Genomic DNA, 18,374 nt, shown 5'->3' on the forward strand with positions numbered 1-18,374 from the left:
CTCACCACCTATTCCAGCTGCTGCAGAAGAATCCCGAGTATCTGTGCACCACACTGAAATCAAATTTTAAAAAGTGTATACTTAACAGGGACGAGATGATATGATAATCAAAGGGCCTAAAGCTTGTTTTTTTAATTGGCAGTGTTAATTGAGAGAAGCTCAGCAGACAGGACACTGAATGTTGTGTGGCACTCGACGTTCTTCATCAAATAGAACTTTAAAGCCTCATTTGACATGACCTTGATTTGCCATTTCATTCAAAAAGGACAATGCCTCCCAGTAGTCCGCTATCTCTCAGTCATGTACTGTCATGAGAAGAAGAGAAGGATTTTTCACCTCTCCTGCCTGGAAATTTATGGTTTGCATACACCAGCTGCCTGGAAATCCTTTGAGTGAACCCAAGTTTGGGTTCCCGACTATCCAGAATCCAGCCCTGAGCACTCAAATACAGGACAGCATGAATATCATTGATCTCACACGACTGGTCAGGGTCAGCCAATGATTGTGCAGATGTCATAAGCTACCAACTGGACCACTCCCCTCAGGCTCACCACAGCTCCATCGTTCACTTCTAACAATCTTGATAAATCTGACCGACCATCCACAGCTTCATGTTACCCTCACACACATAATGCTGCTATAATACTTCCATTCACACCCTGTTCTCAAACAGTACACTGTATTGAATTATTTACAGCTAGTTCTGGATGTAAGTTTGCTCACTGAGCTGGAAGGTTCATTTTCAGATGTTTCGTCACCATTCTAGTTAACATCATCAGTGAGCCTCCGGTGAAGCGCTGGTGTGTTTAGATTTCCTTGGGTTGGTGATGTCATTTCCTGTTCTTTTTCTCAGGGGATGGTAGATTGGCTCCAAATCAATGTGTTTGTTGATGGAGTTCCGGTTGGAATGCCATGCTTCTAGGAATTCTCGTGCGTGTCTCTGTTTGGCTTGTCCTAGGATGGATGTGTTGTCCCAATCAAAGTGGTGTCCTTCCTCATCTGTATGTAAGGATACTAGTGATAGTGGGTCCTGTCGTTTTGTGGCTAGTTGATGTTCACGTATCCTGGTGGCTAGCTTTCTGCCTGTTTGTCCACTAGCCACAAAAAGACATGACCCACTATCACTAGTATCCTTACATACAGATGAGGAAGGACACCATTTTCATTGGGACAACAAATCCATCCTAGGACAAGCCAAACAGAGACACACACGAGAATTCCTAGGAGCATAGCATTCCAACCGGAACTCCATCAACAAACCTATTGATTTGGAGCCCATCTACCACCCTCTGAGAAAAAGAACAGGAAATGACATCAACACAGGAAATTACATCACCAACCCAAGGAAACCTAAACACATAAATAGAAAGCGGGACATAACACTAGCGCTTCACCAGACGCTCACTGATGATGTTACCTAGAATGGTGACGAAACGTCTGAAAACGAACCTTCCAGCTCAGTGAGCAAACTTACATCCAGAACCTCAACCTGAGCCACAAATCTTCTCAAAACTTGCATGCACAGCTAGGGTTGGAATAGAGTTAAACCATTAATGAAATAAAGTAGACAGAGCCTGAGGAAGTTAAACTGATGAGATCTGATTGCATTGCTTTGCTACTGTTAATGGGAAAACAAATTATGTCCAACAGGGACTCGGGCTTTGCAAATGCAAGCCATCACCTATGGCTTCCCCAGGGCCACTGCAGCCCACTTCCTTCCTGTACAGTGAATCTCCCATCAATATTCATTAAAGACTCCTTGGTACCTTATCCTAATAGTGCCATTGTCCCATTAAAAAAACAATCATACAGTATGTCTGCCAATGAGAATAGAATGTTAACAGAACACACTCTCATTAAATGATTGACTGATTTTATTTGGTTCAGGGCTGTAACTAAGGCTGAGTTTAGAATGTTTCAAGCTGATTGGAGTTCTGCAGAATCAGTCCATACAGGTTTTGTAAATAAAAGGTAAACTCCTTGGTTTTCCTGAAGGCAGCCTGCTCAATAACTTTACCATAGATCATAGAATCGCGACAGTGTGGAAGTAGGCTATTCCACACATTGAGACCACACCAACCCTCTGAAGATCATCCCACCCAGACCCACCCTATCCCTGTAGCCCAGCATTTTCCAAGGCCAATCTATATAACCTACACATCCCTGGATACAATAGGCAATTTAGCATGGCCATCTAACCTGTATATCTTTGGACCGTGGTAGGAAACCCACATAAATGGGGAGAATGTGCAAACTTCCACATACACAGCCATCCAAGGCTGGAATTGGACCCTGGCACTGGCAGTCAGCAGTGCCAACCACTGAGTCACCATGCTGCCCCACTTCCTGTGCAGTTAAATGGTTGCAGAGTGCAGACCTGTATTAGGTGAGCAGTTGAGCGGTTTCATGCATTAGCAGGGTGGGAATGTGCTTTGGGCAGTGGGAAGTTTATGCAAGGTTAACATCTCTCAAACCCGAACAGCACTGTTTAGAGGGAGGGTACATTCTAGGTGCAGCAGCTGCTGGAATTGGCTGGGGAAAACTGTCTGAGCTGTAGAAAATATAGTGATGGAGGTGGGAGGCACTGAAAACACATTCCAACCTTCTCAGAAGCCACGCTAGAGGATTTGTTGCAAGAGCTAAAAAAGGAAGAGAGGTGTCCTTTCTCCACAGTGGGGGAGGTTTGGGGGGGGCACTAGGAGGCCTTCTAGATGGATATTGCAAAAGCAGTGAGAGCAGGCAGCTATTGCTGACCATGCCAGGAGTGTAGGTTTGTGCACTCTGATGAAAGTCAGGAAGATCACTGACCTCACATGATTGGTTAGGGTCAGTGGATGAATCTGCAGACAGATATACAATCATAGAGATATACAGCAACCCTTTGGGTTACTTGTCCCTGCTAACTAGGTATCCTAAATTAGTCTGGTCCCATTTCCCAGCATATGGCCTATATCCCACTAATCACTTCCTACTAACGTGCCCATCCAGATGCCTTTTGAATGTTGTAATTGTAACAGCCTCCACCACTTCCTCTGGCGGCTCATTCCTTGCAACACCCTCTGTGTGAAAAAGTTGCCCCTTAGGTCCCTTTTAAGTCATTCTATGCCCTCTAGATTTGGACTCCCTCACCCGGGTAAAGGACTTTGTTTATTTACCCTGTCCATGGTCCTCATGATTTTATAAACCTCTATATGATCACCCCTCAGCCTCTGATGCTCCAGGGAAAATAGCCCCAGCCTATTCAGTCTCTGCCTGTAGCTCAAACGCTCCATTCCTGGCAACATCCTTGCAAATCTTTTTGGAGCCCTCTCAAGTTTCACAACATCCTTCTTATAGCAGGGTGACCAGAACTGCATGCAGTATTCCAAAAGTGGCCGAACTAATGTCCCGTACAGCTGCAACATGACCTCCCAACTCCTGTACTCAACGACGGACCGATAAGGGCAAGCATACTTGTCACAACCTAGCAACTGGGCCACTCACCTCAGATTCACGACAACACCATCATTCATCTATGACAATCTTGATCCACCATTGCTCGGACCATTCACAGCTTCATGTTACCCTCACATGCTTAACACTTCTACAATCTTTACAATTCATTATGTAGCCTGAATACTTTATTCAACAATGTTAGTCAAGCAAATTAAGGCATGCTTGCTGAAGTGGTTTTGTCAAACATCATAAACCTAACCTTGTACCTTTCTCATTTCAGAGCATTGAGAGCTCCCACCAGGCACAACGTTGGTTGGAGAGAGAGAAAGAGAGCAGTAGAACAACAGGCAGACAGGATTGGCATGATGGCTTAGTGGTTAGCACTGCTGCCTCACAGTGCCAGGGTTCCTGGTGCAATGCCACCCTTGGGTGACTATCTGTTTGGACTTTGCATATTCTCCCCTTGTTTGTGTGGGTTTCTTCTGGTAGCTCTGGTTTCCTCCCATAGTCCACAGATGTGTGGGTTAGGTGGATATCCCATAGCATCTGGGGATGTGCAGGCTGGGTAGATTGGAATTTTTAAATGCAGGGTTATAGGAATGGGATGAATCCAGGAACGATGATTTTCAGAGGCTCAGTGTGGACTTGATGGGCTGAATGACCTGCTTCCATGCTGTGGGATTCTATGACAGTGATGAAGAAGAAATGCTTGTCCTTAGATGCACAGATACTGAAATGTTAGAGGATAGCTTAGAGGCAGGATGAGAATATTAAGTCGTAATGCTTTTCATACCACTGTACAATGTGACCTAGGCATGCTGGCTCTCTTAACTCATTGTGTTCAGCAGGCCACAGAATACGTTGTAAATACAGTGACAGACTAGGATAAAAATAACCCTTCTCTTTTGATCCGTATCTGGCATCTTACAAATCTCCAATTTTCATCACTCACCAGTGCGGGCTAAGTCATTTGCTGACTATATTCTAAACCCTGAACTTTCTTCCTTAAATGTGTATTTCTGTCCAAATATTTTTCTAGTCAATTTGTTTGGAGATATTATTCAGCACCTCCAGAGCAGGTTGGACTTCAACCAGGGCCACCTGGATCAGAGATTGGGACATTACCACTGCATCACAACAGCATCTCCTTCTACTCTCCATTTCTTTCATTTCTTTTTTGCTCTTTTTATATCTAGGAGTGCTCTTATTACACCACTGAATGGCTTTTATTCCCCAATACCAAGTCATCCCTGGTATTTTTTTCTTTTATTAACCACCACCTCTAAATATCCTGTGTTTGCCAATTGGTTAATTTTATGTGCAAGGCCTAGTAAGGACATCAAAGGTAAAGGAGAGGTAGGGAGAGGCGGAGGGGGGGTTATACCTAAATGGAATTGGAAGGGTTAAAATGAACAAATTTCATGGCCACATCTGGACTCTTAATTCCAGATTTTTACTGAATTCACATTCCATTTGTGATGATAGGATTTGAACCCAGGTCCACAGATCATTACCTGGGTCCCTGGATTAATAGTGCAGCAACAACTAGGCCATCACCCCCCCTCCCACAAAGAATTGGTCATAGTGAGATAGAGACCCACCATTCCATTACCTTCACTCAATATCTCATCAGTGAAACCAGTTTCTGAATGTGAACAGATGGATCAATACAATTTGAATGAGCTATTTTCTTCGTCAATCTGTTTAGAAATATTATGGTACACCACTGGAGCAGGTGATACTTGATCCTTGGCCACCTGGCTGTGAGGTAGGGGCACTACCACTACACCTGAAACAAATGAATGCTGTCCTCTTTCCACGACTTAGATAACTTACTCAGGTTGTTAGATAGCTATCTGGCTTCAGGATATTTTTAAGCAAATTTATTATTTGCACTTGCTCACCTTTGGAACCTGTGGGACTTGAACCTGGGCCTTCAAGCTCAGAGGTAAAGACACTACTACTGTGCCTCAAGACCCTTCCTATGCTGTGGTCTCCCTGTCTCTGAGCTAGAGAGATCCAAGTTTCAAGTCCCGCCCTCTATTGAGATGGTAACAATACCTCTGTAAATAGTAAAACAAAGAAATTCAGATTCTGGAAAACTGAAATAAGAACAGAAATTTGAGCCACTATTAAGGGCTCTTGTGGCACAGTGGTAATGTCACTACATCTAAGCCAGGAGGCCCAGGTTCATATGCCATCCTGCTCTGGAAAGGTGCGCTAACATCTCCAAACTGGTTAATTAGAAAATAGCCTTTATGCCTCTAGAGAGGTGATGTGGTGGTAATGTCCCTACCTCTGAGCAAGACTAGCTGCCCTGGAGATGCAACATAATGTCTTTGAGCAGGTTGATTTTAAAATACTGTTTTCATTCATTCATAGGTTGTGGGTTTTTATTACCCATCCCTAATTGCCTAGTGGACAATTAGAGTCATCCATATGGCTGTTGACCTGTGAGTCACATGTAGGCCAGACCAGGTAAGATTGGCAGATTTCTCTTCCTAAAGGGCATTAATGAACCTATTGGAATTTTTTTGTCAACAATTTGCTCAGAATTAAACTCTTAATTCCAGATTTTGTTTTTTTTAAAGTTGAATTTATTTAAAATGTTGCCATCTGCCATGGCAGGATTTGTACCCAGGTCCCCAGAACATTACCTGGGTCACTGTATTAATAGTCCATAGATAATACCTCTAGGCTACTTTCTCCCATTCTGTGCCACTAGAAAGAGGCACAAACATGGGTCTTATGGTGCAACAGTAGTGTCCCTATCTTGGAGGCCAGTAAGTCCAAGTTTTAACCCACCGCAGATTGTAATATCTATGGAGATTTGTCATAATACTTCCAAACAGGTTTCTATGTATAAACAGAGAGGAACAGGCTGAAACTATGGTTGTTGAGTAGGGAGGTGATTGTTGGCAATGTGGTTGTGTGTAAAAGTGTGTAAATATTGGCTCCAGTTCTATCCTTTACCATCTGCTTTTAACATCCTCTGCACCTCTCCCTCTGCCTCTTTGATTAAATTCTTGGTCATCTATCCATTATGGTATCTCCTAACTTGATTCAGTGTCAACAATTTTTTTGATTATTGCTTTGGGACATTTTGCTGTGTTAAAATTACCATGTAAATGCAAGTTGCTCATTTCTACAAGTGTCAGTGGCTGCAGAAGTACTGCCCATCAGCAACGCAAATGTATGTCAAATCTTCTTGCAGGAAGGTTGGAGAGTTCATAACTGGACAATGCTTCAATATACCAGTTCCAGATTTAAACATTCCCTTTGCTTTAAGTCACAAGCAGTTCACAGAAGTGCCACTTGCTACAATGAAGGAGTATAATAATCAAATATTAAACAGAATAAGCAGGGCAAGTGATTAAATGACATGGCGTGTAAAGCTATTTTCTGAGAGGCAGGATTACACAGCAATTAATGCAATCAGTGTTCTTATAATACAATACGATCTCAAAAAGAGACAAATCCCTTACCCTCATGATTCTAAGAGGTCTTCAAGCTTTTGCTTTTAATCTACCCAAAGAGCATCTCATTCAATAAAGCCTGAACGATCCTTTTTGGTAGCGCATTGCAGATGAAAATGACTCACAATGTGAAACCAATTATTCTCATCTCACTTTTTTTTAAATTCACTTTAAACCTGATCAGTCTGAGTACTGTCTTTTCTGCCTCCAGAATCAGTTTCTTTGCCTTAGTTCAGACAAAACCCTCTATTTAGAAGTCGTAACTATAATGTAGCTGCCAGCAAAAACCAATAGGGAATTCAGAAGAAACTCTTTACTGAAAAAATGGTTTTCGCAATGACAGGGAGTGGTTGAAATAAGAGAACATTGATGCACTTAAACATCATAAACAACATGGATCAGTTGGGTTGGATGGCCTGTTTATACATCCTATGTAGCTTTGAGCACGAATATTAAATGCCTACTTAACCACTTTGGCTCAAGCAGCACAATCCCAGCTTCTCTCGTCTTTTATTCTTGTTTGTTATTGTGTTAGAGTCAAAGCAAAAACTCAACTTTTATTGTCCATCCTTAATTATCCTTGAGAGGGGATTAGAATTAGATTTATTGTCACATGTGCTCACGTACAGGGATACACGAGTACAGCGAAAATTGTACTAAAGTTGCTATTTCCAGTGCCATCTTAAGTGCAAAGATATTCTGGTACAAAATCTTCGGTTTAAGTTAGAAAAATGAAACAATAAAGTTGAAAGTTCAGCATTACAGCCCTTATAAGATTTAGCTGTAAAAATATCTGTGTACAAAACCTTGGGTATGAATGAGGAAAATGAGACATAAAGATAAAAGTTGATGGAGAGCTATCTTCTTGAATGGCTGTGATGCATGTATACCCATGGTGCTGTTAGGAATAGGCACAGTCCGGGGAGATGGAAGGAATTAATGACAAGAAAGCTGATTTTGTGGCTGGAACCGTTTCGTTTTAAGTCTTTATCGGGATATTTGTGTTGCTAGCAAGGTAAGCCTTGTTTATATCCCTAATTGCTCTTGAACGGAGTGTTCTGCTCACTCAAAGTCATCAGAGACCCTTTTTTTTCATAACCATCAACAGTTTCAAGGTCCCATTTCAATTTCAGTTATAAATTCTTGAACAAAGGCATTTTGTCAAAGTTTTTCATTGAGCAGTCATCAGGACAATTTGCAAGAGATACTCATGTAACAGGGAAACAATATATACAGGAGTATAAGCACTGTTTTCCCTTTACTTTGCTGTTTCTCAAAATTGTCCTGATGATTGCAAAGCAAAAGGCTCAACAAGATATGTTTTCTCTTCAGCAATGCTCACGCTCTGTCCTCTCAAATAATTTTTTTAAATTAATAAGTTAACAAACTGAGTTAAAATTCCACTAGTGATTGTAGTGGGATCTGAACCTTTGCTCTCAGTATTAGTCTGAACTTCTGGACAGCTAGCCCAATGCAATTCCTGCTGTGTGATGAAGAAAACATTGCTTAGCTACCTCTGTAAACTGGATAAGCAATCTAACGTTTTAGAGACCTAGACAAACCAATTGATTTGTTGCTGATTATTTTTTTGAATTTCCAGTAGCTGCAGAGAATTTGCTTTCAGCTTCTAATATTTGTAGCACTGGCTAAGAATGAGAATAAGTTGGAGCAAAATTCCATTTCTCCTGAGCTGTGTGGCTGTTAAGTGAGGTGTTTAACCATTAGCTGTCAAGTTAAATTTGCTGTGCTTCTGTAACTGGTTGGTGTTGCATTTCACTAGGTATTCAGTTCAATATGAAGCCAGAGCAGATCGATTGAGCACTATTCATTAGATTTCACATCAGTTAATGAACAGCAGAATGTCTCTGAGCACCAGCTCACATTAAAGCTCAGTTATGGTTCCATTTCTAAATACTTATGCTCTGCAGAATGTGAGAACGAACTGCAGAGCTTAGCGACACAGTGCAGTAGCTGATGGTGGGGTGAAAGAAGTGAGGCAATATAAGATCAAAGACAATATTTTCTTGCATTCATTTTGTTCCTACCCTATCTTTTCATGATTGGGATCTCTGCCTTTTGCAGTTGCATTGTTTCAGCTAAAAGGCTGCATTTTCCAATTGGATGAAAATACAAACTGATGTGTGGGTCATATTAGATTAGGGACCTTGTTCAAAGTTGTGGAGTCAGCCTTTTTATTACAACTTCAGACTTCAGAACTTGCTTACACCAGGAGCTCAGCTGTCAGGCAGAGCGGATTTAAAAAGGATGTCCATACTTAAAGGCACAGCATCATCAACCATTTTTGTGGTTGCAAAATCAGAAGATGTAAAGAAATTTTGGATGAGGACAGAGGAGTCCATAGATTGACAAACAAGACCAATGGAAATGGTGCTGCAAGAAGTGAGGCTGAGAACAGGTATCATGGCTCAGTTAGCCCGGCTGCCTCGCAGTGTCAGGGTCCTGGGTTTGATTCGACCCTCAGGTGATTGTCTGTGCGAAGTTTGCACATTCTTCCTGTGCCCGCATGGGCTTCCCCTAGGTGCTCTGGTTTCTTCCCACAGTCCAAAGGTGTGCAGATTAGACGGACTGGTCATGCTAAATTGCCTGTGGTGTCCAGGGACCTGCAGGTTAGGTGGATTAGGGAAATGCAGGGATTGGGTGGGATGCTCTTCAGAGTGTTGATGTGGACTCAGTGGGCCGAATAGACTGCTTCCACATTGTAGGGATACTACAACAGAGAATCTTTATTTTGGTGCGGGGTGCTTCAAATTTCAAGGAGAGCTCAAATGGTAGAATAGGATTTGAAGATCCTATCATCGCGAACCTTTCGGGACAATACCTTGTATGACATTTCCCCCAGGCTATTCTCCCATCATTAACATGTGTATTTTTGTGTATATGTTTATATTTACCATAATCTAACAAGTGCCTGATTTCACAAGTTCAGGTGGTCTGGAGGTTTCACAAATTTTTCAGAATTGGTTGCCTTCAGACTTGGGGGACGGGCAGGCCTTTGACTTGAGGACAGACCTTTGCCTCGAGTATCTTGATTGTGTCCTGAATGTGTGGATGTTTGTCACCCTCAGCCCAGTGGTGGCTTCTGTGGATTCTTATGCAGCTCACCTTCAATTTATGCAAACGAATCTTCAATCTCAGTTTGCCGACCACCTCATTGAAGTGTGTGCACCCTGTTGATGAGTTTTCATTCAACTCCAGTGAGTGTTTTCCTGGTGAAACCAACAATGTTCACTTTCTTAGTCATGCTAATTGAGGATTGCTGTATACTGAACTTCACCTCCATCATCCGTACAGATTATTCTTCCTTAAAAAAGATTTGATTAAGTCCTAATGAATTTTTTATTAGGCTGTGTTGCTGTCTGGATAACTTCAGTTCAAGACTCATCACTGAGCTGAAGTGGGTTGCACTGCTCATTGTGTTTCCCATCATTTCGGTCATGTAAACTTTGCTGACTCTTTTCGCTGTTGTTAGGATTGGGAAACATTTCTGGCAATCTTGTATAGTCACAGATATCACAATGAGTTCTGAGGTCTACATTATCTTTGTAAAACACAGGCCACCTCACCTCTGACCGAGCCCTGACTCTGCTGCTGGTGATCAATAACCATCACCTTACCATTTTAACAAGTGTTTCCATTTGCTTTAGCGTCTTCTTCCAATGAATCCAGGTTTCTACAGCCTTAGTCAGAGATGGTAAGAACTGCTGATTGTGTGCCGCTGACTGTCTGCAAGAGTCATTCTTAAAACTTGAATTGGAAATTGCACCTGCGTTCTTTGGAATTTGTTCTGTATAGCTAAATTGAATTTGAATCCACACCGCTGCTCACCATACAGCTTGAACAGACAATGCCAACCACTGCCAATCTGTGGTTGGGTACATCTTCATATTATTGTAGGGATTCCACGATCTACGATCTATTATGGCTATTCCAAATGTTCGACTTAGTCTGATGTTTTCCAGGAATTCCACCAGGTAATTTAATGAAATGAGGCTCTTACCTTGAACAAGTTATCGTATATGACATGACATCGACCTACATAGTAAAGATAACCCTGGTAACAAAGATTTTGCAGAGACTGGGCAGAATAGGCCTGTTGTCTTTGAGATTCTACAATGGCCTGCCTTTCACTATATAAGGCTTTAAGACGTCATTGGGTTCGGTGGAGCTCAATGAAGCCTTCAGCATTAACCCTTTCAGAACCACTACCTTATACAACAATGGCACCCTGGACAATCAATACGAACTAAACCATGACTAAGCAGTACAGAGAGAGAGGCTGTTACCTGACCAGAGAGAGAGTCTAGCCATTGCCATATATCAATGTACTGTTACTGTACTCTCCTGATCACTGTCTATGGATTAATCTTATACCGCCAGCTGATGTTCCAAGGAACCAATTTTGTTACCCTTCAGAGTACCTTGCAATGCCTCTGATACCATGCCTGGTGCTTGCATCTCTATGCTATCATACGAGTGACGTTCACCAAGTTACAGTTCCTGTAAGCTTTGCCACCTCCTTAAGTGTGTACTACCTCAGGTGCATCCAGGTCAGGTCCTCACTGACCCAGTTCCTGAGGCCAGAGTCATTGATCACCATTGATCATCAAATCACTCCACACAGCAAGAGGCCAATGGTCCAAGGCACATGTGCTAGCTTTTTGAAAGGCTTTTCTGAATGCTCCCAATTCCTTTTGCTCTTTGCCTCATTTTAGCCATGCAAATTTTTCCATCTTGAGAAAATATTTTGCTTTCAAAGTTACTATTGAGCCTGATTTCACCATGCCATGAAAGAATGCATTTGAGAGTGTAGCAAAAAGACACATTAAATTCACGATACCCCACCCCCATTTATTAGCAATTATCATAATTCTGTATCTTACCAGGCCTCCTGCCAATGGGAGACATTTGCCTATCTCCTCCTCACAGGCCTTCATCATTCGGAGTGATGCCCTATACTAAAGACTTAGCTGTTCAGGTTGCTTTCTCAATGAAAATAAGCACATTCCTGTAGCATACTCACAGCTGAACATCGAGGAAAACTCTCTTGTCCTCCCCAACATGAATTCTCCAGATGCAGTCCTCGCCTTCATCGTAGGGGTCAGGCCAATTCGGAGAGAGAATCACTCCTGCAGGGCTTGACAACTCCCCACCACAAACCGCTAAAACAGAGCAGAGCAAAAGTGAAACAGCAGTATGAAAAACACTCCCCAATTGTTCACAGGCATCTGGGGCTTTCTCCCCTCGAGATTCGAGGACTACAGACACAATTTCAGAAGAAGGTGTTACACATTTAAAATGGTGATAAGGAGGAATTCTTTTCTGTCTGACATTCAGTAGTCTTTGGAGTTCTCTATCACAGAAAGCAGTAGGGGTTCGTTTAAATTTGTCTTTGATCCATAAGGTTGGGGGCAGGAAAGAAAAGCAGAATTAAAGCCAGAACAGCATGATCTTTTTAGATGTGATAATGGGAACTGCAGATGCTGGAGAATCCAAGATAACAAAGTGTGGAGATGGATGAACACAGCAGGCCAAGCAGCATCTTAGGAGCACAAAAGCTGACATTTCAGGCCTAGACCCTTCATCAGAGAGGGGGATGGGGCTAGGGAACTGGAATAAATAGGGAGAGAGGGGGAGGCAGACCAAAGATGGAGAGAAAACAAGATAGGTAGAGAGGAGAGCATAGGTGAGGAGGTAGGGAGGGGATAGGTCAGTCCAGGGAAGATGGACAGGTCAAGGAGGCGGGATGAGGTGGTAGGTAGGAAATGGAGGTGTGGCTTGAGGTGGGAGGAAGGGATGGGTGAGAGGAAGAACAGGTTAGGGAAGCAGCGACAGGCTGGGCTGATTTTGGGATGCAGTGGGGGGAGTGGAAGAACTGGGCTGGTTTTGGGATGCGGTGGGGGGAGTGGAAGAACTGGGCTGGTTTTGTGATGCAGTGGCGGAAGGGGAGATTTTGAAGCTTGTGAAGTCCACGTTGATACCATTGGGCTGCAGGGATCCCAAGTGATATATGAGTTGCTGTTCCTGCAACCTTTGGGTGGCATCATTGTGGCACTGCAGGAGGCCCATGATGGACATGTCGTCTGAGGAATGGGAGGGGGAGTTGAAATGGTTTGCGACTGGGAGGTGCAGTTGTTTGTTGTGAACCGAGCAGAGGTGTTCTGCAAAGCGGTCCCCAAGCCTCCGCTTGGTTTCCCCAATGTAGAGGAGGCCACACCCAGTGCAATGGATACAATATACCACATTGGCAGATGTGCAGGTGAACATCTGCTTGATATGGAAGGTCATCTTGGGGCCTGGGATGGGGGTGAGGGAGGAGGTGTGGGGGCAAGTGTAGCACTTGGAGAGCCAAATGGCCTACCCACCCTGCTCCCATTGTTTTCATTCTTAGCTTCTGATGTGGGGAGGGATTTTAAAAAATTTCAGATGTCCCCTATGTTACAACATTTCAGAAATGCCCAAACCTGTGCCCCCAGTTACTATCTAAGTTGTCACTAGGAACAGCCCCTCTAACTGACCAAGAGGTCTTCAACCTGATTCGTTAACTCTGTTTCTGACTCCACGGATACTGCCTCAACCTTGCAATGTTTCTAGCACTTTTTGGTTCTTCTTTCAGAACAACTCTATTTGCCACAAACTTGTGAGTGCATCACAACAAGTGCTACTTTAATGTAACTTCGATCATTTGCTCTTTTACCTAGCTAGAAAACTGAGCAAGGCATTTGAGCCAATGATAGTCAAGCCATTTGGATGTCTTATGTCACAGATGAGGAGGGGCTTGAATGTGGCCTGCTGGCTCAGTGATAGGGACACTATCACTGCATATGTGCCAAGCCAGAGATTTCAATGTGATATTAAAGGAGGATCCTTCAAACATTACCAGCACAAATTCATCAGACAAGATTTCAGAAATGGTTTTAGGTGCTGTGTAGCTCTATGATTTGAGAATGTGCGAAGTGGCACAGCATTTAACTCCTTGTAATGATGTCTGTGGAGACCAATAAAGTTTTTGTTTAGAAACTGAAGAACCCAAGTATTTACTAAATATCAGGCCATAAGGTTCATGTTTTAAACAGAAGAATTTGACTACTCCAAAATCAAAGAGCTTGAATAATATAAACGTACTAACATAAATGGGCAGTGGTACTAAAATACAACGCACTCAGTTGCTTATAATCAGAATCAAATGCCCTTCAAGTCACATTTCATGCACATCACCAATAACTGAAGTCAGATACATAACAGAAATTGGAAGATTAGCCCCTTGAAGATATTCGCATTAATATAACACCTTTCATGACCCTCAGGATGTCCCAGTGAGCTTCTGGCCAATAGGGTATTTTTGACATGAGAGCAGGAAGTGCTGGAAAAGCTCAGCAGGTAAGGCAGCGTCTGTGGAGGGAGAATAAGAGTTAACAACATTTCGAAGATTGACACAAGGATTGAGATTCTTGGGCTTGCCACTGAAATCTAGCAAGGGTGTTCTTTCAAATTCCCTCCCATTGTTGTAGGTTCCCTGTTCAACACAGGCATTGTTAGTGTCTTAAGCATAAACTCCAGGTTTGAAGCCTCCATTTAGCTCCATCATTAGGCTCTTCATGCAAAACTAAAGTGCAATTTTGGTCTACCAGCTATACAAAGGATGTTGTGAAACTTGAAAGGGTTGAGAAATGACTTACAAGCATGTTGCCAGGTTTGGAGGGTTTGAGCTATAGGGAGAGGCTGAATAGGCTGGGGCTATTTTCCTTGGAGTGTCAGAGGCTGAGGGGTGGCCTTTTCGACGTTTATATAATCATGAGGGGCATGGTTAGGGTGGACAGTCAAGGTCTTTTCCCTAGGGTGGGGGTGTCCAAAACTGGAGGGCATAGGTTTAAGGTGAGAGGGGAAAGATTTAAAAGGGTCTTAAGGGGCAACATTTTTACAGAGGGTGGTGCATGGATGGAACCAGCTGCCAGAGGAAGTGGTGGAGGCTGGTACAATTACAACGTTTAAAAGGCATCTGGATGGGTACATAAATAGGAATTGTTTAGAGGGATATGGGACAAATGCTGGCCAATAGGCCGAGATTAATTTAGGATATCTGGTTGGCATGGACGAGTTGGACCGAAGGTTCTGTTTCAGTGCTCTACTGCCATATGACTCTAAGTTCGTCTGTGAGTCTGGGCCTTGAAGATGCTGTCTTCAGTCTCTCTTAATTCAGTGAATGTTGCTTTATTCAAGGAATCCTGCTGCCTTTGTTAATATGTTCTATCAATTAACACAGTGTTGGTCAATCTATTCAGCTCACTGCAGGGGCTGGTTCAGAATCACACTGCATTAATTTACAGAATAACATGCCCTGCCCTCCAAAGGTAATAAACTTTGGCATGTTTTGATATGATATAGTGTGACATAAATTGGGTCTTATTCACAATTCTTTAAATAGGAGAAGCCTTTGATGAAATAAAAAAAGGGTCAACTCATCTCCTGCTTGAAGAAAACTCATAAAAAGTACGTTATTGGTTGAGAATTTAATGAACTCAACCTGCCAAAATAGGATCTATGGTTGCGTTTCCCAAACATTTTACCTCTGTGGCCCCCTTTCAAGGCCTGAAAATTGTCACAATCTGTCGGTGAAAACTGAGCACAGGGTGTTGGGGTGTGGGGGAGTAGATTGAAGGGGGCATGGAAAGGCATGAGCTGTGAGAGATGTGGGAGAAGGGGAGCCTTCAAGTTCACACCCTTAATATTTCAGCTGGTGATCCCATCTGGGGCTTTGATCCCACTCAGAATGCCCTGAGCTGTGGACTTCAGTGCAAAGTGCAGACAGCAGTCAACTTCCTGTAAATTAAGGAGAGATGCTACATATAGAAATTATTTTACATGCGAAAGTCTTCAGAATTGTGCCATTCGTATATACTTTTTTCTTCAAATGATTGTCTCCAATTATATTATGAATTTTGAGTATTCATTTTATTTGCATCGTCATCATAATTTGACACCGGCTGCTAAGATGATCATTTGATAAACAAATATCTGTCCGTCCAAAAATTATAAAGTACATTTTGATATATCTTTATACATAGGATCATCCATAAAAGTACAATCACTGGGGATTGTAATATGTCAGGCTGCTCTCATCACTGTTTGTGATGTGCAAAATAAATATATTTTAAAACCCATGTTATGTTCATCATACTGATGGCCAAAAGGTTTTCTTTACCTCTGCAAAGTGGTTCAGTCTCATTCCAGTATGGCTCTCTGATGTCAATACACTCGATTACAGACGATCCATGTTCCATTGTGTAACCTGGGTCACATGTGAACTCCACCACTGAGCCGACACTGTAGGAAGGATTGGTGACTGTGAAGTTCCCATTCTGCATGTAAGGCTCGAAGCAATGTCCACGCTCAAAAGCTGAGGAGAGACAAGACGTGACTAACTTGACGTTGAAACTATGTACATATTTAAAAAAATACTAAAATATTATTTGGTCATAGTTGAATGCCAATAAATTTGCATTGGTCATTTAGAAACAAACAGCTTTAAAAGAAAAGAGAAAGCTATAATGTTGCCTTTGGGAATGACACAAACTTGGGTCATTGTCATAGAATTGGAGCCAGATCTTGAGAAGGAAAATAAAGAAAAAAATTGCACACAAAGGCATGGTAAAAATTTGGAACTCTTGCACAAATTGCAATTACAAATAGGTCATTTGTTAAAAATGGGATAGTTAGATTTTTATTAGCCAAAGGTCTTCATGATATGAGCAAAGGTGGGTACAATTTGGCTGCAGATCAGCCATGATCTCCCTGAATGGCACCAGAGCAGGCTCAAGGGCTGAAATGGCCTATACCCCAATTTTCAACCTTTAAGTTCCACAACTTGCCTGGTTTTCAAATCTATTTCTCCAGACAAAATTTTATCCCACTGAATCAATTTGCTTTGTATCAGTATCTCACTACTCCTTGTACTATCCATTTGAACCTATTATTAAACACATTACTTTCATAGCTTGAAGAGGAAGTGTTACTGTTGTATTGTTCTCTAAAGTGTATTCTCACACTGTTATGTCTGGCCTGTTTCTGAATCCAGGTCCCTTACATTACAGAACTGAGTCTAAAAGACATTAAGGTGGACAAGTCCCCAGGTCCGGATAGGATCTATCCCAGGCTACTGAGGGAAACGAGAGAGGAAATAGCGAGGGCCTTAACAGATATCTTTGCAGCATCCTTAGACACGGGTGAGGTCCCAGAGGACTGGAGACTTGTTAATATTGTCCCCTTGTTTAAGAAGGGCAGCAGGAATAATCCAGGTAATTATCGACCGGTGAGCCTGACGTCAGTGGTAGGGAAGCTACTGGAGAAGATACTGAGGGATAAGATCTATTCCCATTTGGAAGAAAATGGGCTTATCAGTGATAGGCAACATGGTTTTGTGCAGGGAAGGTCATGTCTTACTAACTTAATAGAATTATTTGAGGACGTGACAAAGTTGATTGATAAGGGAAAGGCTGTAGATGTCATATACATGGACTTCAGTAAGGCGTTTGATAAGGTTCTCCATGGCAGGCTAATGGAGAAAGTGAAGTCACATGGGGTCCAGGGTGTGCTAGCTAGATGGATAAAAAACTGGCTAGGCAACAGGAGACAGAGAGTACTAGTAGAAGGGAGTTTCTCAAATTGGAGACCTGTGACCCGTGGTATTCCACAGGGATCTGTGCTGGGACCACTGTCATTTGTGATATATGTAAATGATTTGGAGGAAGGTGTTGGTGGTCTGATCAGCAAGTTTGCAGATGACACTAAGATTGGTGGAGTAGCAGATAGTGAAGGGGACTGTCAGAGATTACAGCAGAATATAGATAGACTGGAGAGTTGGGCAGATAAATGGCAGATGGAGTTCAATCCGGGCAAATGCGTGGTGATGCATTTTGGATGATCAAATTCAAGGGCGAACTATACAGTAAGTGGAAAAGTCCTAGGGAAAATTGATGAACAGAGAGATCTGGGTGTTCAGGTCCATTGTTCCCTGAAGGTGACAACGCAGGTCAATAGGGTGGTCAAGAAGGCATATGGCATGCTTTCCTTCATTGGGCGGGGTATTGAGTATACAAGAGTTGGCAGGTCATGTTGCAGTTGTATAGGACTTTGGTTCGGCCATATTTGGAGTACTGTGTGCAGTTCTGGTCGCCACATTACCAAAAGGATGTGGATGCTTTGGAGAGGGTGCAGAGGAGGTTCACCAGGATGTTGCCTGGTATGGAGGGTGCTAGCTATGAAAAGGGGTTGAGTATATTAGGATTATTTTCATTAGAAAGACGGAGATTGAGGGAGGACCTGATTGAGGTCTACAAAATCATGAGGGGTATATACAGGGTGGATAGCAAAAAGCTTTTTCCCAGAGTGGGGGACTCAATTACTAGGGGTCATGAGTTCAAAGTGAGAGGAGGAAAGTTTAAGAGA

General features: G+C 42.6%; 1 protein-coding gene across 2 annotated transcripts in view; it reads right to left on the bottom strand.

Moving 5' to 3' along the window:
- LOC125464258 (seizure 6-like protein) overlaps positions 1–18,374 on the bottom strand; it is a 242,555-nt gene that overhangs the window by 49,183 nt on the left and 174,998 nt on the right. For both annotated transcript variants that reach the window (XM_048556529.2, XM_048556530.2), the window contains exons 8-9: positions 16,132–16,326; positions 11,953–12,091 (exon numbers count right to left, since the gene is read on the bottom strand). In XM_048556529.2, coding sequence (XP_048412486.2) covers positions 11,953–12,091; positions 16,132–16,326 — 334 coding nt within the window. The remainder of the gene's footprint in view (positions 1–11,952; positions 12,092–16,131; positions 16,327–18,374) is intronic.

The sequence above is a fragment of the Stegostoma tigrinum genome, chromosome 26 (assembly GCF_030684315.1).
Source record: "Stegostoma tigrinum isolate sSteTig4 chromosome 26, sSteTig4.hap1, whole genome shotgun sequence".
NCBI lineage: Eukaryota > Metazoa > Chordata > Chondrichthyes > Orectolobiformes > Stegostomatidae > Stegostoma > Stegostoma tigrinum.